This window comes from Drosophila miranda, chromosome 2, assembly GCF_003369915.1.
Source record: "Drosophila miranda strain MSH22 chromosome 2, D.miranda_PacBio2.1, whole genome shotgun sequence".
Lineage (NCBI taxonomy): Eukaryota > Metazoa > Arthropoda > Insecta > Diptera > Drosophilidae > Drosophila > Drosophila miranda.
In genome coordinates, this window is record NC_046675.1 from 11,098,207 (window position 1) to 11,118,328 (window position 20,122).

Sequence of the window (20,122 nt, forward strand, 5' to 3'; positions counted from 1 at the left end):
ACAACATCAGCCACATCCACTGAGACGGCAGCGAACATCCACCGACATGACAGCCGTGCCACTGAAGCCGCTACAGCCCGCTATTAGAGGGCAATTCTCGAGCGACACAAGTTATGGGCTTATGATGGAGAGTGCTCAGATTAGAGATTCCTATCTAATTGGGATTACAGCTTAATTACAGCTACAACAGCAGGCAGCATCATTAGCATGCTAATTGAGAGTACCAGTAGTGTTGATGGAGATGGTGGCAGCCTGGAGGATTCTGCGGCTTTGGCACTTTAGCTGTCCGATTTTCTTCTAAATAATATAAGTAGCTGGCTCATCGTTGCCTCATGCTTGCAGATCTTCTTGGGGTCTCGGCAGTGCATGGGACCAAGATCCCCGAACTGCATTGTTGGGGACCGTCACCGTCACCGTCACCGTCATTGCTCTGCACTTTAACTTTGGGCTGTGAAATTTCCACTCGCGATAATATAATCCCATTGTCTGGGGGATTGTCACTTGGCGGCTTTTGTTGGCCTGTAATGTGTGTGTTTATTACACAAGCCAAGAGTCAGTTAAATAAGTACTGAGAAATAGAATAAATAACTAGACAGAGTTTTGCATTTGCATCAACAGAGAAACCATTTTAATATGTATATATGTATATATAATTTTTATTTTTTTATTTATTAAATACTTTTGTTTCATTTCGATTTTGTATGCCATTTTGCTATGCTTAAAACATTGATATGTATTACGTTTGGTTTAGTTTTCATCGTTATCTTCCCGTCTCGTGATAGGTTCTTCCCCTCTTCTTCTTTTTTGGTTAACATAATGCCACTAAAAGTTATGTGGAATCAGTAGATTCCGTATAGTAACAGTAACGTAAATCCTTTCAACTAATTGCACAACAAAATTGATAGGTTTTTGTTTAGTTTATTTCGATGCGAGCCCAAGCGAGGGGTGGCCATCGCAGGATCGTCTCGTTTAATGCATAAATTATTTGGTGGTTTTAGTTTTGGTTGATGGTAACATTACAAACAATTCAAGTAACTTGATTATATACAAAGTGGATTAAACTGCTCGAAAGAACTCTTAAGAGAAATCAAAACACATTCATAGAGTTACATATATGCATATATAGTTTTTGTCGGAATTTACTTTAAGAGTTTTGGATAAAACGGATTTGATTTGATTCAATTTGAACTTTATCGAAATGTACACACTCAGATCTGAAGTAAGAGATAATAACAATAACAACGAACAGATTTGGTATGATATATCGTATATATGTAGTATTGTATGTATTCCTAGATGGTTCAAACACTCAGTTCCGCTTATGTAAACGTTAAAAAACATTTATGACCCCAATACAACAAACATATATGAGGCTCAATCAAAAAGCAGTCAACATTCATTACACTTAAGTGAGTTATATACGGGTATACATACGGGTTTAACACTGTGTCCAGTTAGGTTTGCATATTAGCTTAGTTGAGTTGAGTTTTTGGTAAGATTTTAGTTTTGTTTAGTTTAGTTCTTCTTGCCAACGGGACGTAACTTTAACAAACGAGCCATTTGAGAATGACAAAAAAGAGGAACCAACATCCACATCTCTCTCGATTATACATTAATATCTGAAAAAAACCCACCTCATAGTAATCGTTATTATGGTTATTTGGGGTCTCCGATTTCGATTTCGAATTAGATTTATGGTTCAGATTTGGGTTCAGATTCAGGTTCAGGTTTTTTTGGGTCTTAGGCAGCGTGTGTACGTAGACTAGAATTCCTTTCGCAGGTGTCTCTTTTTGGTTATAACTTTCTAAATTCAGTGTCTGTCTTTTTATATATCGTATGTATATTTATATGTAGGTATGTATGTATATATGGTTGTACATATGTATAGGTATATTATTAGGTACTACGACGCAACATTTTACATATGTCTGTACTGTACGAGTATGTTCTGCAATACTATATGTACTTCTTCTGTGGTTTTTGCTCTTTGAGAGCAGCTAAAATTCATTTGTCTATATGTGTAACTCAATATGCCCCTCAAGATGCTCTCACTTACGCAACTATTTTGTTGTTTACATACAATATGTGGTATGGTAGGGTATCTCGATATCTCCTATATAGCTTACAAAACAACAGTTACACAAATGATATGTACTTTTTGCTATAATATATTACTAGTTCCGCCTTTATTTTGATATGTTTCGTTTGCGTTTATTTGTGGTTAGTTTGCTTTGCTTTGTTCTTTGTTCGTTATGGAAGGACACATGATTCACATTATATGCATCTGTAAAGTACGAGTTTATGCGCAGGTCCTCCGATATGCTAATTGGGGAATGCCGATTCGTATTGCTATTCGTAGGCCTAACTTTGCAGCCACTTTTCAAAGATAAATAGTGTGTGTATGCTCTTTGTATTGCCTAGATTTGAATGCAATTCTCTCCAATGGAAAATGCATTTGATATGTATTGAGTTCATCGATTTCTGAATCAGATATTCAGTTGATCGATTTCCGCATTTCGGATTTCATTTTCGACATTTATACATAAGTACTATATATTTTCACGACTAGCAACATAAAAGTCAACAACAACAGAAATCAATTTCGAAATCCATAGAATATAACGCTTTAAGCTTGTGGAAACCTATACATAATTGATATACGAGATAAATTGGCTAAATTATACGTTAATTTTACAGTCAGCTTTCTGCACTTTATACCCTGAGCACTTGTGTGTTTAACGTACGTTTCAAAATACTTTCTGCTTCCCGCTTCCACCATTCCATTCCATTCCACTCCATCCCATCCCATCCCTAACAAGCGCAACTCAAAATCTAAAAACTCAACGGATAAAACGGTAGCATACTTGCAGGCTCCCCCTTAACCTCGACACTTACCACCTGGGACACATCCGCATCCACATCGACATCCACATCTGCTGGGACTACTACTACTACTCCACTCAGAAGGCCGTATTGTCCTGCTCTGGCGTGGGTATGGCCATGCCGGACTGGCCCAACTGTCCGCCACCGCTGCCAGTGGCCGTGTCCAGCATCTTCTTCACCTGCGCCTGTGCCGTCTGCTGGTTCATGCGTCGCGCCTCCGCCACAGGTAGATCGTCGTCGGACTCCAAGGCAGGATTGATGCGTCCGTTACGCTCGTCCTTGCCCGCCATAGTGGCAGCGCCATAGGAACGTGCCAGGGGGCCAGCCATCACCGACAGCTGCTCTCCGGACTCCGACGGATCGCCCACGCGCTGCACATCCTCGGGAATGTTGACCACGCAGCGGAAATAGTCGTAGCTAGGCGGCAACTTTCCAGACTCGAACATCATTCTGGGCGAGGGTTGGGGAGAGAAAGGAGGGGTTACCGATACCGAAATTAATACCAAAACCCAATGATACGATGAATAATCATATCGAATCCAACTTACTTGGTCCACCAGGAGACGAAGACTAGGGTTATTAGGCTGAGCAACATGGCCATTGTGCGGAAGGGGAACATCTGCTCCTGCGTGTCCTCATCGTAGCCGGGATATTTGATGAGGGCGGGTAGTCCTAGTATGGCCTCGCCACCCGATAGCCGGATTATCAGTGCCACAATGTAGGCGGCCAGGCTGCCGTACGTGTTGCAGTGCTTCTTGAAGTGCACCACCATCAGAAGCTGGGGGAACAATATGACGTAGACCAGATCCGAGCACATGGACCTAGCAGGAGCAGAGCAGGGAACACAAACGGGAGGAGGGAGTATAGGATACTTAAGTAGATGAGATGCCAATCAGGCTGAATTATGTACAATGGGACATACCACAAGCCGTATATGGAGGGAATTGTGAGGGCCATAATGGTGGCCAGAATGCCAACCACAATGATGGACACGCGCATTACCCAAATGATTTCCATCTCGGAAGCCTTCTGACGGAAAATCAATCGGTAAACGTTGCGTGCAAACATCGAGGCAGCCGACAGCACGGACGAGTCGGCGGATGACATGACAGCAGCGGAGACGGCGCCCAGCCCGAAGAAGGACACAAAGTCGGGTGTCAGATACTGCAGCACCATGGGCAATATCATGCTCGTCTCATCCACAGTCAGTGGATAGGGACCCTTGTAATCCGTTTCGTTCCAAGCTGTGGGAGGTAGGGAATCGTCAGTCAGTGTCAAGTTCTAATCTCACTAAAAACTCACGTGTGGCCTTGGCTATGGCACCAATCAGGACAGGCGGAATGGCCATCAGAATGCATCCGGCAGCAGCCACGTAGGACAGGAGCTGAGCCCGTCCAGCCGTCTTGCTGGAGAGCACACGCTGGAAGTACACCTGCCAGGGAATGCCCCCGAAGACCAGTAGCAGCCCGTAGTCTATGTACAACCAGTGTTTTTTTGGCTCCACGTGCCCTATCCAGTCCACCTGAAGGTCGCTGAGGCTGCCCACATGCTCGTTGGTCCAGGCGAAGGGGATGCACATCCATAGGCCGATGAAAATGCAGAACAACTGTATCACATCCGTGTAGGCCACGGAATACAGGCCGCCGAAGAGTGTGTAGAAAATTGCAATGCAGGAGGACAGAATGACCGAAGTGCGATGATCCATGTCAATGATCACCGACAAAGTGGCGCCCAAGGCGGCCAATATGCCAGCTGCCCAGAACACCTCACCGCAGAGGGCGGGCAAGAAGAGCAGGCCACCCATGCGCTCCCCGAACGAGTCCTGGAGAGGATCCAGCATGGTGATGTAGCCCTGCTTGCGCATGGGATTGGCAAAGAATATGCCACCTATGGATGGAAGCGGGTTAAAAGCAGCATTAGCAAACACCTCAAGGGAACTTCGATGATGGGAAAGTGGGTAAATGGGAAAACTCACCGAAAACCAAGCTGAGAGCATAGCCAAAGGGAGCCTGGCACCAGACCAGACCCGATGTGTAGATGGCCTCGGCCGTGCCATTGATATAGCCGCCACCCACCCAGGTGGCGGTCATGGTGAAGATGCCAACGAACAGGCCAATGGAGCGTCCAGCCAGCATCACCTCCTCCTCGGAATCGTTGCCCGCCTGCTTTTTGCGACCGGCCCAAATGCCCACCACCAGGATGAGAGCGTAGAAGAGCACAATGCTCACGACGCCCGCAACATTAATCATCCTTGGTTATCGACCGAGTCCTTGGCTTGGATATGGAAATAAAATCGGGCTTCTCTACTCCCACTGCTTGTGGAAATTAATGACCTCCAAATGGAGTCGACCTTTAGCTGCAATGCGATACGCGTTCGCGGTGGGGTGGCGGGAGAGAGCAGAAAAGTAATGTTCATGAGCATAATTGTGAATACTGTTGCATGCCTCGGGGCGGGGGCCAGGTGTCCGCCCGCTTTTCAATTAACTGGCCCCAGCACGCAGCATTAAATATTAAGTCATTGCATTGGCCATGGCCATCGGTGGTGTGGTGGCGACCTTTGTTTACAAGAATAGTCAGGGTCTCCGTAATAGGACCCCCGCATTCTTCTACTATGGCAGGGCTGTGTCCTTGCGCTAATGGCGCGCAATTATCTTGCAGTTGCAGTGTTCCTGCCACTGCCTCGATATTATTTATAGGGGGTGGGGGGAGGCGCACGCACTAGAGGTGGATACGTAACCGACAGTGATACCCGTAGGTCCCAATTAGCCTAAATCATTGCCATAAAAATACGGCGCGCTGACGAATGGAGAGTCAAGGCAAGTACGTCATAGACGGGGAGCATTTGGAACCCAGAACCACCCACCACGTCGTGGGGTTCATTCACAAAAATTAACAAAGTACTGGGCGCAGAGCGCGACACTTGGAAAGCGCCCGAGACGGACAGAGTGAGAGAGAGGGAAACCCCCCTGGGAACGACGACACGACGCGACACGTGCTCTCTGCGCATGTCCCAGCGCATTTGTGGGCAATCGACTCACCTTTGCTGTGTTATATGTACGTACGCCAAGTTCAAAAGCAGACGCCACTTTGTTCGCCCAGCGTGGCCGAAAGAATCTGAAGCTCTGAAGCGTCGTCTGGAGCGCGCGCCAATCAAATGCGCCTCAACTTATGCAACATTTCCTGCACGAACGGGAGCGCGTATTGGAGTCCTCTCTGGAGTCCTCCGTCTTTGTCTAAGCAGATCACAGATCACAAGAGTCTACGTCTACACTAATTAGATAGGAATCAACGTGAAGTCTGGCCAGGAATACGTTTGAGGAATCGCACACCACAGAGACACACACACACACACACGCTTTATGTGAGGCAGCAGTCGCCCCAACGGAGGGACGTCTTCTGAGACGGACTGTTACGAGTCTTAAAGTGTAACCCGCACATGTGCTCCGGCTGTTAAGAATCCACGTGATGGCCGCATTAAAACACTGCTCCTATTTCAGGCTCTACACCTGAGAAGTTATATAAATAATTCCGTTTGAATGCGCGCACAAACTATGCTACACACGGGCCCCAAGATATGTGGGAGCGGTGCCGTCGCTGGTGGCGATGCCGTGAAGGACTGGCCTGTGGTCGGACTCGATATCCCATACAAATTGAACTTCAAGGTGGGCGAAACCGGATCGATGAGAGCTAATTAATCTTGTGCCTGCGCTAAATCAATTCGGTTTTGATAAAAGTTCGAAAAGTACATAGGTCCGGCTATTGGTCTATGGCTATGGGCCTGAGAAACTGAAAAGGTATTTCACGCTCAGCCGTTCCTCCGTGCTGACGGTTAGAGTGACAAAATTATAACTGAATTGGAAGTTCAAGTACTGGAGTCTCGGCCACGACGATGGCCCGAGGCCCGCGTTGTCGTCGGGGCCCCGAATGTCGGGTTCATTTTGTGTATGTGCGCAGGAATTTTCATTGGATTCTTTGGGTGAACGTTTTCGTGGAAACCACCACTTGACTGAAAGCCGTCAGGGGTAGCAGTAGTACCTTATCAGCGCCAGTAAAGGGGAACATCCCCAGCAGTGGAAGTGTGTTGAAAAGCTCCCAAAGGTTGGTGGAGTTGGAAGAGTGTGCTGCCCCGCGCGTGGGAGTATTATATAGATGATTAAAGCCATCGCTCTGTTTAGTTGCCAATTGGCATTTCCAGACAGGGTCACAACATTTATATCAATAAGCTGTTAAACATTACAATACCTACGAGTAGTCTAAAAGAATGCTTACATAGACAATGTACTTAATTCTAGGCGCTACTGAAACTTTTTAGTAGCCGAATTTTTCATTCAAATGTGTGATGCCGTCGCCACTTTGATTGGTCGGTGGCACCCACTTGGCGTACTTTTCGGTATCCTCATGCTCGACCAGCTCATTCATGTCCATGTCTACGTCCTGACGCTGCTTGTTGTTGCGCTGTCGCGGTGCACGTTGGCGTCGCTTCTTCTGTGCCGCTGCATCTTCTGGACTTTCCTCCTGAGTAGTGGCTGTTAGAGTACTGATGTCATCAATCGCTTCTGTCAGTGGAAAAGCCAGGAAAAGTTCCGTAGGAAAAGTGGCAACTTCGGATAGAACTGATGTTGACAAAAAGTTGTATTCTTGTTGTACGACTGCCTCCTCAGAGGTTGTTGGCTTTGGCGCTGCTTGTGGCGCTGCCACTGCCGCTTCGGCGGTTGGCTTGCTTTCCGGTAGATTCTCATTTTGTAAAGTCGATGGCTTTGCAACAGTTTCCATTTCCTTCGCCAGTTTAGCTTGCTTTCCCTTCACCTCTTCTTCCTCGATTTCCTCTTCATCCGGGGCAAATGCATTCGATTGCACCGTAGCCCGTGAGCTGGGCAAAGCTGTGACCACTTTGAATTTGCTAAACTGATTCCGCTTGCCAATCATGGGCAGCTGCTTTTTAGCGCCGTTGTTGCCTTCCTGTGACGCCGATGTGATGGTGGCTGTTGCACTGCTTGTAGTGTAGGGCAAGCATGCTGGCTTTGCTATTTGGATGAGACGTTGCACCTTCTGTTGCTCCCCTTTAATGCGTTGCAGCTCCAGCTAGAGAGAAGAGGCAGAGGGTCAGTCAAGCAAACATCAAATGTAATTTCTTTTTACTAACCCGAAGCTTTTTGATCTCCGTTTTGTCCACATGCCATATATCGACGCTGAGACTGTTCATAAAATTGTCTAGATCGTAGCTGGCACTCAGTTGCTTGGTGGCCTCTTCCTTGGCTCGTTTTTCCTTCAGCTGGTAAGTGGCGATCTCGAACTCCACCTTGCCCAACTCTGACAGGAGATCTGTTTGCTGTTTTAGCTGTCAAAGAAAGGCAACAGAGAAATAAGTACTATATTGTCTTTAGAATTATCTTCGTTTGACTTACCAAATCTTCATATGTGAGGGGACCATTGGAGCCTGCGGTTGCCTTGCGCTGCTTCTTACGGGCGACATCCCCAGTGCGATCCCAGAACTCATCCTCGTCATCAGAGTCTCCAGCTCTCAAAATCTTGCGCTTTTGTGCCTCTTGGTTGGCCTGTCGCAGCACGCCATGTCTGTCCAGAGTGCGACATGCCTCCAGGGCGCACTGCACCACGCAATCCTTCTTGCGTCCTTTGTGGTTGACTTCTATCATAATCGGCCTGCCATTGAAATCGTCCAGGGGCAGCTCCACTCGACAGACAAACGATCCCTGCGATAACTCGTCGCACTTGTATTCCAGATTTAGACCCTCGCGCTCGAAGAATCCTCGCAGTGTCTTCTTGGGATCGTCGAAGAAGAGGTCATCGTTGTTGAAGCTGGCAAATGGGTTATGTGTGAGATCGGTTTCCTCGTCGGCATCCTCTCCCATTCCCCAGCTGACGCCGTCGTTCCGTTCGCGCTCCTGCTCCTCCACGATTTTGCGCTGTTTCTCGGCCGCAGCGGCAGCCACCTCTCGTTCACGCTTTTCTCGCAGCTCGCTAATCGACAATTCCGACTCTGGCTCCGCATCCGCATTGGGTCCTTGCAGTATGTAGATACGCGAGCTGCCGCCCAGTTTGAGCATGTGTCCCACACGCATACGTATATATACCTTGGACGGCACGCGCTGTTTGTTGAGGTATGTGCCATGGGTGCTGTCGAGGTCATAGATGTACCAACCCTCGGGCCTGTCGTTCTTTGCTGGCTTTTCGGAATTATGCTCCTCGTCCTCGTAGTGGTGGTCGTGGGAAGGCTTCGGTTTGTACTGCAGCACGGCGTGGAAGCGTGAAATTGTGGGATGCGCGGCCGACACATCATTCTCGGGCAGCCGCCCAAATGTCCAAATAGCCTGTTGCTGCAACTGCCTCACCTCGTCAATGATCTGGCCCGACTTGAGCACCTCAAATTTGTAAGTTTGGTCGGCCGGTGGAGGTGCAGACCATCGGGGCACCTTGTAGGGACAAATTGCTGGTATTATATTTCTTGAATTGGCCGGCTCCTCGGTGGTTTCGATCTGCAGCCATAGTGGATTCTCTACCACAGTGGGTTTGTATTTCGGCAATGGAGCGGGCACCTTAAACTCGTCCATTTTTGCAAATAATGCAAAATATGGTATACTTTGGGAGGTAAACAACTACCTGGATTTTCTTCTGCACAGCTGATTTCTGTTGCACCTACACTTCATTCCAATGCAGAGCATCGATATATAGTTTCTGGTATTCGATGTTTTATTTGTAAAAAACTTCCACCACCACGACGAAGCCGCCGAGGACTACTAAATTTGATTGCTACCTGAAATTACCTTCAATAATGTTGATAGGCTATTATTTGGCTGCAAGGGCCCCTGCAGTGTGGTTCTGATAAAACGAATGCATCTCAATAGCCAGATATTATACTTTTTCAATGTAATCGAGTCACTGAATTTCTTGCACCTCTGCTGCAATCGATATTTATCTCACCACTAATTTGCTATATTTGACATTTTACAGCACCGTCGCAATTGAATCCGTCGCGGTGTTTTTTTTTTTTTAGTTTTTTTGATTGTTTATTTATTTATTTATTAGCTAAATAATTGTTATAATAAAAGTAAGGGTTAACCTTTAATGGCGTTCTCGCAATCACTGGACATCGACGAGAGCGCCTTGCGGGAGCTAGATCATTTGGTTGTTGCGCCGCCAGCAGAAACAGCAGCCAAGGGGCCGAAATGCAACGCCAGCCGGGAAAATTATTCCGAGTATTTTCAGGACGAATTTTCGTTCGTGATCAATCAAGAAGAAAGGAAGCAGGGGGATCCGGAAAATGCCGACATCTCGTCTGTTTTCGATGCGCAGGTGTGCACAGAAGACGTCTGCTCGGAGAGGAATGAAGAAGCTGAGGAGCCGCCCAATCTGGATGAGAGCAGCTTCCTCTGTCCCGTAAGGGATGAGGAGTCCTCCAAACAGTTGGAGGTGGATCTCTTCCGTAGTCGTACGACGGCGAAGGGATCCCCGGACTTTTCCCGCACTCCAAAGTCCAGGGAAACTACAATGATAACCCAGAATCTTAGCAAAATGTCGCCGAACCAGCTTCTGGTATCGCAGATCCCACCAGACGCGAGTATCTGCCAGGCAGTGAATGCACCGCCCAATGTACCAGTGGACGTGGAAGCACTCAAGTCGCTCTCAGCCTGGAATCTTCCGCACAGTATCCTGGCCGAGTACAAGAGAAAGGGCGTTGTCCAAATGTTCGACTGGCAGGCCGAGTGCCTCAGCAAGCCTCGCGTTGTCTTTGAGCATTGCAATCTGGTCTATTCGGCGCCCACATCGGCAGGCAAGACGCTTGTTAGTGAAATACTTCTTCTGAAATCGGTCCTGGAGCGGGGCAAGAAGGTTCTCGTCATACTGCCCTTCATATCGGTGGTGCGCGAGAAGACATTCTACCTGCAGGATCTTCTGACACCCGCGGGCCATAGGGTGGAAGGCTTCTTTGGGGGCTACACACCACCCGGTGGCTTCGACAGCATAGACGTCGCGATCTGCACGATAGAAAAGGCCAATTCCATAGTCAACAAGCTGTTGGAGCAGGGAAAGCTGGATGTAATCGGCACTGTGGTGGTCGATGAGGTACATCTCATATCGGAAAAGGGTCGCGGCTACATACTGGAGCTCTTGCTGGCCAAGATTCTGTACATGTCCCGCAAGAATGCCCTCCAGATCCAAGTGATCACGATGTCGGCTACCCTGGCGAATGTGGAACTCCTGCGCCGTTGGCTGGATGCCGAGCTGTACATCACAAACTATCGCCCAGTGGCCCTGCAGGAGATGATCAAAGTGGGCACCAAAATCTATGACCATCATCTGGAATTTCAGCGCGATATCACCCAACAGTCGGAGGTGCCATGCTTGACCAACGATTCGGATCATGTGGCCCAGCTGTGCATCGAGACCCTGCTCGAGGGCTGTTCCGTCATTGTATTTTGCCCATCAAGGGACTGGTGCGAGAGCCTTGCGGTGCAGCTTGCCATAGCCATTCATGGTCTCATCAAAGCGGGCACTGAACTGAGCCGACGCCTTCGCTCTAATCTCAATCCAGAGGCCATTGAAGATGTGAAGCAGCAGCTGCGGGATATACCCACAGGTTGGTTTGTTTTCGTTTGTCTTTGTATATGGAGAACATGTACTAATCTTCTGTTTCCAGGACTCGATAGTACCATGTCCAAGGCCGTTACATATGCCTGCGCGTTCCACCATGCCGGGCTTACCACAGAAGAGCGCGACATTGTCGAGGCCTGCTTCAAGGCTGGAGCCCTGAAGGTTCTCGTGGCCACTAGCACTCTTAGTTCGGGGGTCAATCTGCCGGCGCGTCGCGTCATCATCCGGTCCCCCCTCTTTGGAAAGAACCAGATGAGTTCCCTCACATATCGCCAGATGATCGGCAGAGCTGGACGCACGGGAAAGGATACGCTGGGCGAGTCCATACTGATTTGCACGGAATCCAATCAAAGGGTGGGTCGTGATCTTGTCCAGGCGCAGCTACAGCCCATTTCTTCTTGCCTGGAAATGGATGAAAGTGTATGTATCGATTTTTCTGACACAGCAGCCACGAAAATTCACGAATTTCCCATTGCAGACGCATCTAAAACGAGCGCTCCTGGAAGTGATTTCTTCTGGTGTGGCCAGCACGAGGCAGGAAATTGATAGCTTCGTCAACTGTACTCTACTGAGTGCTGAGAAGGCCATGGCCAAGCTGTCCGAAGAGCAGCAGCAGGGTGCCGAGGACTGCAGCTCGCATTTCATCGACGATGTCCTGGACTTTCTCATTGACTACGAGTTCATTCGCCATCAAGTCGACGAGGAGGCGGGAACAGCGAACTATGTGGGCACCCACCTAGGAGCCGCCTGCTTAGCATCTTCCATGCCGCCCGGCGATGGCCTCATTCTTTTCGCAGAGCTGCAGAAAGCGCGCCGCACCTTTGTGCTGGACACAGACCTGCATGCTGTGTACCTAGTGACGCCCTATTCAGTGTGCTACCAGCTGCAGGATCTGGACTGGCTGCTCTACCTCGACATGTGGGAGAAGCTCAGCCCAGCCATGAAGAGAGTGGGGGAGCTGGTGGGCGTCAAGGAGGCCTTCCTAATAAGGGCCATGCGGGGCCAAAGCAAGCTCGACTACAAGCAGATGCAGATACACAAGCGGTGGGGCAGCTAGATATTCGTTTCGGAGAGCCAATTAACTAACCATATTCAATATTCATGCAGCTTCTACACGGCTCTGGCCCTGAAAGAGCTGATCAACGAGACGCCCATTAATGTGGTGGCCCACAAGTTCAAGTGCAATCGCGGCGTACTGCAGGGACTGCAGCAAATTTCCTCAACCTTTGCTGGCATTGTGACGGCCTTTTGCAAATCGCTGAAGTGGTCCACCATCGCCCTGATTGTGGAACAGTTCAAGGACAGACTGTTCTTCGGCATACACATTGATCTCATCGATCTGATGCAGCTGCCAGACCTTTCACAGAAGCGAGCCCGTGCTATCTATGATGCTGGCTTCACCTCCGTGGTGGAATTGGCGGGTGCCGATGCCCTGGTCCTCGAGAAAGTCCTCTACAACTCTCTCAGCTTTGACTCGGCCAAGCAGCACGACCACGAAAATGCCCACGAGGCAGCCAAGCGTAATATGGTTAGGAATATCTTCATCACCGGCAAGGCGGGCATGACCGTGGCTGAGGCTGCCAAGTTGCTGATTGATCAGGCGCAAAAATATATGCAGCATAAGATCGGTGTGGACAGCATTAAGTGGAACCAAAATCAAATAGAGAGCGGAGAATTGCCCAAGTCAGCCGATAGCGGCATGAATGTCGAGTTGCACATGTCATTGGAGGATGAGCAATCGCAGCAAATGCGCCAATCAAAACGGAAGTCGACAGATAAAGAAGGGACTATAACGCCACCGAAAATCACGATGATCGATACCACGAGAGACTTTAATGCAGTTGAAAACATACCACAAAAATCAGGAAATACATCGAAGAGCACTGATCACATTAAGGAAATGGCTCAGAGAGTACCATTTTCTTCCCATTGGCATACTCCAAAGAATACACAAAAAACGAATAATATTTCCAAGGGAGTTCCCACTGAGAACCCCGTTCAAAAAAAAGACAATTATCAGATGATTATGCGTCAGCAAAATGCCGTGGATTTACCAGCCTCTACTCAAAAAAATACACAAATATCTAACAATACCTCAAAGGGAGTGAGTCCTTCAGTACTGAAAGAAAAATTAAATCGTGTACCCCCTAAAAAAGTGCAGAATGCAGAAAAGTCAGACGAAAAAACCCCGTGTCCAAGTAAGATATCGGAGCACCCCCTGCAAAAGGTAGAACATCGATCAGTGAATGCGCGGATGATGACACGTCAGAGTACAGTACATCACATTGAGCAAAAAGCAGTAGATCGACCAGTCGCCTCTAATTTGAAAAACAACATCTCAAAGGGAGTGAGTACTGAGCGACTGAAAGAAATACTGTCAGACCAGAACCCCCTGCAAAAGATAGACAATACGCCGATGATAACACGACGGAAGACAGTAGATCAGACTGACGAAAAGGAGAATAGAATTTCTTCTCCCGGGTTTGATGAGGAAAAGCCCAGCACAAGCAGGGCCGTTCGCGAAGAGCTACAGAAGAAACAAATTGCGGAGAACCGTCGGATTGCAGTTATGAAGTTAAACCAGAGACGAGGCCAATTGGAGACTGTGCCCACAAAGGATGCATCTGCAGAAACGTCCGCTGTGGCTGGGAAGACTCAAACTCCTCGAAGCAGAAGTAATCCACGAGTAAATGGGATTTATGCTACTCAAAGTCTGGAGTCTGAGCGAAAGCCCTCTGCAAAAGTATCCCCCATAGAGCAGGATATCTTTAGTAGCGATGATTCGTTTCTGCTGAGCACAGGGGTGACTGCTGCTCTAACCGCCGCTGAGAGTAAACAAACTGTTCCTACGTCGAACTCGGATGCGGATGAGATACCCAGCTCGCAACCGAGGGAGGAGGAAGGGACGAATAACCATCCGACGACACCGCATACCTCCAGGCTCATGAGTATCTACCAGATTATGCGCTCGCAGCGCCTGCAAAGCCCAAGATCATCGCCAAGTTCCACTGGCACCGCATCCTGTTCAGCAAGGAGCACGCAGAGCTCTGGATCATTGTTCGCGCCCTGCGTAACTACGAAAGACTCGGCATCGAAGAACACACCAAATGGGGCCTCCTGTACGGAACTCGCCGAAATGTCCAATGCTGCTGGGATGAACTCGAATGAAGCCTCTTCTATTAAACTATCCGATATGTCCGCGGAAAACTCTTTGATGAAGCATCCCCTTCAGCTGAACTCTTCGCACGTCATGAGCTACTCCACGACGGATGACACGGCGCTCAGTTTCGACAGAATTGAAATAATCGACATGTGCGCCAATCGACAGTTGTTTCAAATGGCTCTCAAGGAAATACTGGCTGCCTCACGTTGTGGATTCAGTGTAGGCCTTGAATCGCAGGCGGGAAAGGCGAAGCCTTTGATCGGAGCCAACCTACTGGTCAACCAGTTGGCTGCGGCGGAGCAGCGTGATACAGTTGCCGGCAAACAGGCCCTCTTCCAGGTCGATGAGAGCAGCTTCATAGCAGGCTTGTCGTTTTGCCTGGCCGACAATGTTGTCTATTATATGTGCATGCAGGAGGAGGAGGGCCAGCAAGTCCCCACCAGGCTCAAGGTGCAGGAGCTGTGCAAGTTGATGGATCGCCCAGAACTCACCCTCCTAGTGCACGATGCGAAGGAACAGCTGAAAGCACTGCTTCATGGCGTCCCTCAGTTGCACAACATCGGCATTAAGGTAGAGGATCCCAAGGTGGGCAACTGGCTGTTGGAGCCGGACAAGACATTCTCCTTTAAAAATATGGTAACTGCCGGCAACACAAGATTCGCGTCCGCCCATTAATATTTATAATTCTAGTGCCAACAGTTCGCTCCCGAGTGCACAGCGCTGGCCAATCTCTGTGGCAGCGGACGCGGATATAGCAGCCATGGGCTTGACAGCTCCAGCGCCATCCTGCCCAAATTGCGTGCCTCTATAGAGGCCTGTGTTACAGTGCACATACTCAAAGGACAGATCGAGAATCTAGAGAGAATTGGTCAGCTGCTAAAGATCTTCAGAGGCGAGTGAAATGTTCAACATGTTGTATTTATTGTCTTATTTATTTTTGATTTGTTGTTTTACAGAGGTGGAAATGCCTATTCAAATCGTACTCTGCAGAATGGAGTGCGTCGGCTTTCCGGCCAAGCACCAACGGATGGGTAGACTCATAAAGCACATGCTGGACACCTTGAATAAGGTGGAGATCAAGATCTATAAAATGCATGGCTCGAAGTTCAATCTGGGCTCCACGCAGGCCGTTGCCAATGTGCTGGGACTTCACAGGAAGCCACATGGTCGCGTGAGCACATCGCGTCAAGTGCTGGAGAAACTGGGCTCGCCCATATCCGAGCTAATACTGAACCATCGAAAGCTGAACATGCAAATAGTCAAGGGTATGCAGCCACTGATTAGATGCTGCAAAGCGAATAGGATCCATGGCCACAGCATAACGCACACGGCCACAGGACGAATATCAATGAGTGAGCCCAATCTGCAGAATGTGGCCAAGGATTTTGACATTCGAATGGGACCGGATTCGGTTCGTATTTCTTGTCGATCAGTATTCAAGTCCATGGACGAGAAGCGCTGTCTGCTATCGGCGGACTTCTGTCAGCTGGAGATGCGCATATTGGCGCATTTGTCGCAGGACAAGGCCCTGGTGTCTGTGATGAATTCCCCGCAGGACCTGTTTACGGCCATTGCTGCCCACTGGAACCACATAACCGAGGCGGAAGTAACCGAACAAATACGCAGTGGCACCAAACAGATTTGCTACGGAATTGTATATGGCATGGGCATGCGGAGCTTGGGCGATGCTCTTCAATGCACAGAGTCGGAGGCGCAATTGATATGTGAACAGTTCCACCAGTCCTATCCAGGCATCAGAGCATATACGGAGAAAGTCTTGAAGTTCGCCAGAAAATGCGGCTACGTGGAGACCATAACGGGTCGGAGGCGCTATCTAGACCACATCAATAGTGGCGAACAAAATCTAATAAGTAATAGGGCCCTTGATTCCATTGATTAAGTTCAGTTAAATTGTAACAAATGATTTTTCTGTTCACCCCCATCTAGAGCAAGCCGAACGACAGGCCGTAAATACAACCATCCAAGGCTCTGCAGCCGACATTGCCAAAAGAGCAATTTTGGATATGGATAAGAACATCGGTCGGTATTGGAAGAAGCTCGGTGTCGAGGAGAATTCCATCCAATTGGTTCTCCACATCCACGATGAGCTGGTCTATGAGGTACCCGAAGCCAAGGCCAAGAGGATTGCCAAATTCTTGGGTCTGACCTTAGAGAGCATTGGCAAAGGGAAGCTGACCGTGCCGCTGAAGGTAAAGATTAAAATAGGTGAGAGTTGGGGCGAAATGCATGAACTTCGCGTATAGCTGCTGAATACGGTAATAAAATGGTTGTGATTATTTATTTTTACAATTTGTAAATAATTTTATATTTTCCGTTGTTATTGACCACCCTCCTTATCCTGCCATTCCGTCCAGGATCCGGCATACGCTTTGGCACTGCAATTATTTTAGAACAATTTATTTTAAGAATGTACATACATGCTGAAACTTACTTGCAAAAGCCCAGGGTGCGGGCCAAATTGGTAGCCCGAGCAGCGCGTCCTCCTGCTTTGCATGAAAAGATTATGACCGCATCAACCGACGGTTTCTTGCGGCCGTAGGTCTTTGTGAAAGCATCATCTGGCAAATTCAAGGCCCTCTCCAGCTCGGGCACTATGAATCAAACAAAGGTGTGTCCATTATAGTAAGTCCCCTACTAATCTTTGGACTAGCTACTCACGAGGTATATTAATGCTGCTCGGCAAGACACCTGTCTCCTCCAACTCGGACTTGTTGCGCACATCAAACAGATACTTATCCGGATGATTTGGAGCATCCTTTACTTCCTCGTAGGTGGCCATAACAGATCAGATAATTGTATGAACGAAATTTAAAATCAAACCCAAAATGCAAGCTTATCTTGTCAAAGGTTCGCCGATTAATTTCAAGCTATAACTATCGATGACAAACAAATGCAGTCGTTTTCAGTGGGACTTTATTTGTTATAAAAAAATGCTTGGATATTGTTAATATGCTGTGGGTTACACCGTATTTTAATGTATGGGTGTACGCGCATTGTCACACTCTGCATGTATAGGTTTTACGGTTGCTGGCATTTGTACTTTTTTTAATTTTTTGTTTCCATTAAATTTATATATTTGTTATTAATTTAGTCGCACAAACACAAGTACTATATGATATATATACTATATATACCCATATGAACGCCGCCTCCTGGGCACGGAGCCGATGCCATTTATTTTCCATTTTTCACTGAATAAAACTATTGAAAAATCATCGTTGCAAAGAATCGGGGAAATATAACTGGCTGGGGTTTTTTGAGTTCTTACTAAAGAATCAAGGATATTTTTTCCAATTACAGGAATCTATGGAACGGCCAAATCGGTACACAATTAACAGAGAAAACATTATATATGTGACTGGACTTCATCTGATCAAGAATCACAGGAAACACGCCAGACGAACGCCAGAGCCGAAGACCCTGGGATCTAGTCCTGAAAGTTCGTTTGCGATACGTTCGGTGGCACATCTATATACTGTATGGTTAATTATTCAAATCAAGACTAATAGAGGACTTATGCTGAGCATGATTGTTTTATTTCGAGTATTTAGAGTTATTCGACAACCATATATATTCGCCTTTTCTTAATGAGAAACTCGCAGGCTTAGCCTGGTAAAAACAAGGCCATAAGTTCTTCAGGATCCACACTGTCTAACTGCTTAAAATTCATAAGCTTGTTGTACACAAAGGTCAAGCGATCGGCATTGTGAAAGACGGAAATTAATATTTTAAGAGCCTGGAAATATTAAAATGTTGAGGCAGGAAAGAAAAATAAATTTTATGATCACGAAAACTCACCTCAAAAGTCAGACAGATAACACAGCCATTCGAAAACAAAGTATTAAAAGCCATATATGTAGCACCGTAGACCTCGACTTCGTCAACATTTAAATGTCCCAGTAATTTGATCACTTTAGCTGTATGCTTCGCGGCGTCCTCTACAATGTCTTCTTTAGTCGCCCCAAAGCGAGATGGATACTCTGGGTCGACCATATAGATGTTAGAATCATCCAAAAATGTAAAGCCGAGTGTAAATAGGAAATAAAGGGCCTGACTATTTATGCCAGATGGATTTGCTTTAATTTTAAACCTTGATATGCTCATGGATTGTTCATCAGTGACACTGAGGGTGTACGTCTTGCCTGTCTCCGAATTGAACTCACCAATACTGGCAATAGCTCTTTTCAAGTCAATATTAAACAAAGATTGTATCAATTGGGGAATGAAAAACCCATTTTGTACAGCTGGATGGCGTATATTTGCTTTCAGCCGGTACAGCGTTTCCCCGGTTTGGTATAAGAATGTACCATTCGGAGTAATCTTGAATGGCATTTTCAGACGAAGCAAAACCTGATGACCAGGGCGATTGATGCCTAAGAAAAGTGTTAAAACGTTCACTATGTAGATACGGATGTGATCGAAAAGAATGAAAAGCTTACATGTTTCCTTCAAATTCATTAGGGACCCTTGGAAAACAGAGTTTATACCGTGGAATGCTTGTGATATTTTCTGCACAATCTCCTCCACATCCTGGAAATTCAATTCCTTGTGACCTGGTACTTTTTCTATTAATTGTTCAAAAGCTTCCTTGAATTTAAGCAACATATTGAAAATTTTTTCTTTCTTCTTTGGGGATTTACAAATTAGGATTGGGTTTTTGACTGATAGTTTTCATCAAGACGAGCTGCCAGATCAGGTAACAATCGTAATATTAAATTTATCTTTTTGAAAAAATATCGATTAATATATTTTATTTTAATATATTTATTTTATTTTTATTTATTAATTCTGCTTGTTTTTTTTATTTATGACATTAGAGACGAGAGGCAAAAACAAAATTAGTGTTAGGCTAGGGTAAATTCCATCGATGATTTCTGCTCGCAGCTCAACTGAAAAGCCAGGCGCTATCTAGCTCGCTCTCACTACATGCTACATTATATTTCTCTCGCTCACACTGCCTGTTTCCCCATAACGTTTTTATATCTAGTCTAACTCTAAGTTAAGTCGAATAACACCACAACAAAAATCATGGAACAATCGTAGTAGTGTTTTTAATGATTTATTAAAAATTGTTGACTAGAAATATGTTTTTTTTTTATAGCATGTAAGATGTCTAATATTCTGTTATTTTATTTATTTAACATAAAATATTATTTACCATTGAACCACGAACCGAACTAGTTTTTCTTGAGTAGAACTGCCACATACCCGGTAGTCAAGGAGTATAGGGGTATATAAAATTCGTGTATATGCATGTAACAGCCAAAAGAAAACGTTTTGGACCCCATAAAATATGCATATATAAAGCATGGCCTGTCATCAATAAAAGCTACTCAAACATTTTATCCCGCCTCATTCCGCTCCAATAAAAAGGGAAAATTCTCGGGCATTTATCATTGTGAAGATGCAAGAAAAACAAAACGCAGAACCATAAGGAATTATCTT

The 20,122-nt window shown here is 46.7% G+C and overlaps 5 protein-coding genes across 9 annotated transcripts; 1 reads left to right on the forward strand and 4 right to left on the reverse strand.

The window, feature by feature from the left end:
- Positions 1-902: 902 nt before the first annotated feature.
- LOC108157593 (high-affinity choline transporter 1) lies at positions 903-6,733 on the reverse strand. 3 transcript variants are annotated; one of them, XM_033389767.1, is made up of 6 exons: positions 5,922-6,733; positions 4,859-5,233; positions 4,186-4,770; positions 3,806-4,127; positions 3,432-3,704; positions 2,961-3,333 (listed from the first exon to the last, which is right to left on the reverse strand). In XM_033389767.1, exons 2-6 carry the CDS (start codon positions 5,130-5,132, stop codon positions 2,961-2,963), a joined length of 1,827 nt encoding a protein of 608 aa, XP_033245658.1. In that variant the 5' UTR covers positions 5,133-5,233; positions 5,922-6,733. The 3 variants fall into 3 exon arrangements, with proteins under 3 accessions (XP_017145210.1, XP_033245658.1, XP_017145209.1); XM_017289720.2 differs by having other exon boundaries at positions 4,859-5,239; XM_017289721.2 differs by lacking the exon at positions 5,922-6,733 and having other exon boundaries at positions 903-3,333; positions 4,859-5,132.
- A 316-nt stretch (positions 6,734-7,049) lies between these two features.
- Positions 7,050-9,700, reverse strand: LOC108155712 (kanadaptin). The gene is made up of 3 exons (XM_017286708.2): positions 8,289-9,700; positions 8,027-8,221; positions 7,050-7,965 (listed from the first exon to the last, which is right to left on the reverse strand). Exons 1-3 carry the CDS (start codon positions 9,450-9,452, stop codon positions 7,192-7,194), a joined length of 2,133 nt encoding a protein of 710 aa, XP_017142197.1. The 5' UTR covers positions 9,453-9,700; the 3' UTR covers positions 7,050-7,191.
- Positions 9,701-9,880: 180 nt separating this feature from the next.
- Positions 9,881-18,738, forward strand: LOC108155711 (DNA polymerase theta). Of its 3 annotated transcripts, none has more exons than XM_017286704.2 (8): positions 9,881-11,479; positions 11,540-11,913; positions 11,972-12,537; positions 12,601-15,292; positions 15,347-15,548; positions 15,613-16,527; positions 16,604-16,866; positions 17,978-18,738. In XM_017286704.2, the coding sequence occupies exons 1-8, from the start codon at positions 9,967-9,969 to the stop codon at positions 18,263-18,265; spliced, it is 6,813 nt and encodes a 2,270-aa protein (XP_017142193.2). In that variant the 5' UTR covers positions 9,881-9,966; the 3' UTR covers positions 18,266-18,738. The 3 variants fall into 3 exon arrangements, with proteins under 3 accessions (XP_017142193.2, XP_017142196.2, XP_017142195.2); XM_017286707.2 differs by having other exon boundaries at positions 9,882-11,479; positions 16,604-16,882; positions 17,978-18,100; XM_017286706.2 differs by lacking the exon at positions 17,978-18,738 and having other exon boundaries at positions 9,882-11,479; positions 16,604-16,957.
- LOC108155714 (rhodanese domain-containing protein CG4456) lies at positions 16,931-17,737 on the reverse strand. The gene is made up of 3 exons (XM_017286711.2): positions 17,336-17,737; positions 17,109-17,268; positions 16,931-17,052 (listed from the first exon to the last, which is right to left on the reverse strand). The coding sequence occupies exons 1-3, from the start codon at positions 17,454-17,456 to the stop codon at positions 16,995-16,997; spliced, it is 339 nt and encodes a 112-aa protein (XP_017142200.1). The 5' UTR covers positions 17,457-17,737; the 3' UTR covers positions 16,931-16,994.
- LOC108155713 lies at positions 18,259-19,384 on the reverse strand. The gene is made up of 3 exons (XM_017286710.2): positions 19,117-19,384; positions 18,476-19,050; positions 18,259-18,413 (listed from the first exon to the last, which is right to left on the reverse strand). Exons 1-3 carry the CDS (start codon positions 19,280-19,282, stop codon positions 18,282-18,284), a joined length of 873 nt encoding a protein of 290 aa, XP_017142199.1. The 5' UTR covers positions 19,283-19,384; the 3' UTR covers positions 18,259-18,281.
- Positions 19,385-20,122: the final 738 nt, after the last annotated feature.

Excerpts from the sequence above, each read along its gene's own strand:
- LOC108155712 (XM_017286708.2), bottom strand. The coding sequence starts at position 9,452 with ATGGACGAGTTTAAGGTGCCCGCTCCATTGCCGAAATACAAACCCACT. Across the intron at positions 8,222-8,288 it reads CCCTCACATATGAAGATTTG|CTAAAACAGCAAACAGATCT; the intron begins GTAAGTCAAACG and ends TTTCTTTGACAG. Across the intron at positions 7,966-8,026 it reads CGGAGATCAAAAAGCTTCGG|CTGGAGCTGCAACGCATTAA; the intron begins GTTAGTAAAAAG and ends TCTTCTCTCTAG.
- LOC108157593 (XM_017289721.2), bottom strand. The coding sequence starts at position 5,132 with ATGATTAATGTTGCGGGCGTCGTGAGCATTGTGCTCTTCTACGCTCTC. Across the intron at positions 4,771-4,858 it reads TGCTCTCAGCTTGGTTTTCG|GTGGCATATTCTTTGCCAAT; the intron begins GTGAGTTTTCCC and ends TTCCATCCATAG. Across the intron at positions 3,334-3,431 it reads TTCGTCTCCTGGTGGACCAA|AATGATGTTCGAGTCTGGAA; the intron begins GTAAGTTGGATT and ends ACCCTCGCCCAG.
- LOC108155713 (XM_017286710.2), bottom strand. The coding sequence starts at position 19,282 with ATGTTGCTTAAATTCAAGGAAGCTTTTGAACAATTAATAGAAAAAGTA. Across the intron at positions 19,051-19,116 it reads AATGAATTTGAAGGAAACAT|GCATCAATCGCCCTGGTCAT; the intron begins GTAAGCTTTTCA and ends CACTTTTCTTAG. Across the intron at positions 18,414-18,475 it reads TTATCTGTCTGACTTTTGAG|GCTCTTAAAATATTAATTTC; the intron begins GTGAGTTTTCGT and ends TAATATTTCCAG.
- LOC108155711 (XM_017286704.2), top strand. The coding sequence starts at position 9,967 with ATGGCGTTCTCGCAATCACTGGACATCGACGAGAGCGCCTTGCGGGAG. Across the intron at positions 11,914-11,971 it reads GCCTGGAAATGGATGAAAGT|ACGCATCTAAAACGAGCGCT; the intron begins GTATGTATCGAT and ends TTCCCATTGCAG. Across the intron at positions 12,538-12,600 it reads CAGATGCAGATACACAAGCG|CTTCTACACGGCTCTGGCCC; the intron begins GTGGGGCAGCTA and ends ATATTCATGCAG.
- LOC108155714 (XM_017286711.2), bottom strand. The coding sequence starts at position 17,456 with ATGGCCACCTACGAGGAAGTAAAGGATGCTCCAAATCATCCGGATAAG. Across the intron at positions 17,269-17,335 it reads GAGCAGCATTAATATACCTC|TGCCCGAGCTGGAGAGGGCC; the intron begins GTGAGTAGCTAG and ends TTTGATTCATAG. Across the intron at positions 17,053-17,108 it reads CGCACCCTGGGCTTTTGCAA|TGCCAAAGCGTATGCCGGAT; the intron begins GTAAGTTTCAGC and ends AAATAATTGCAG.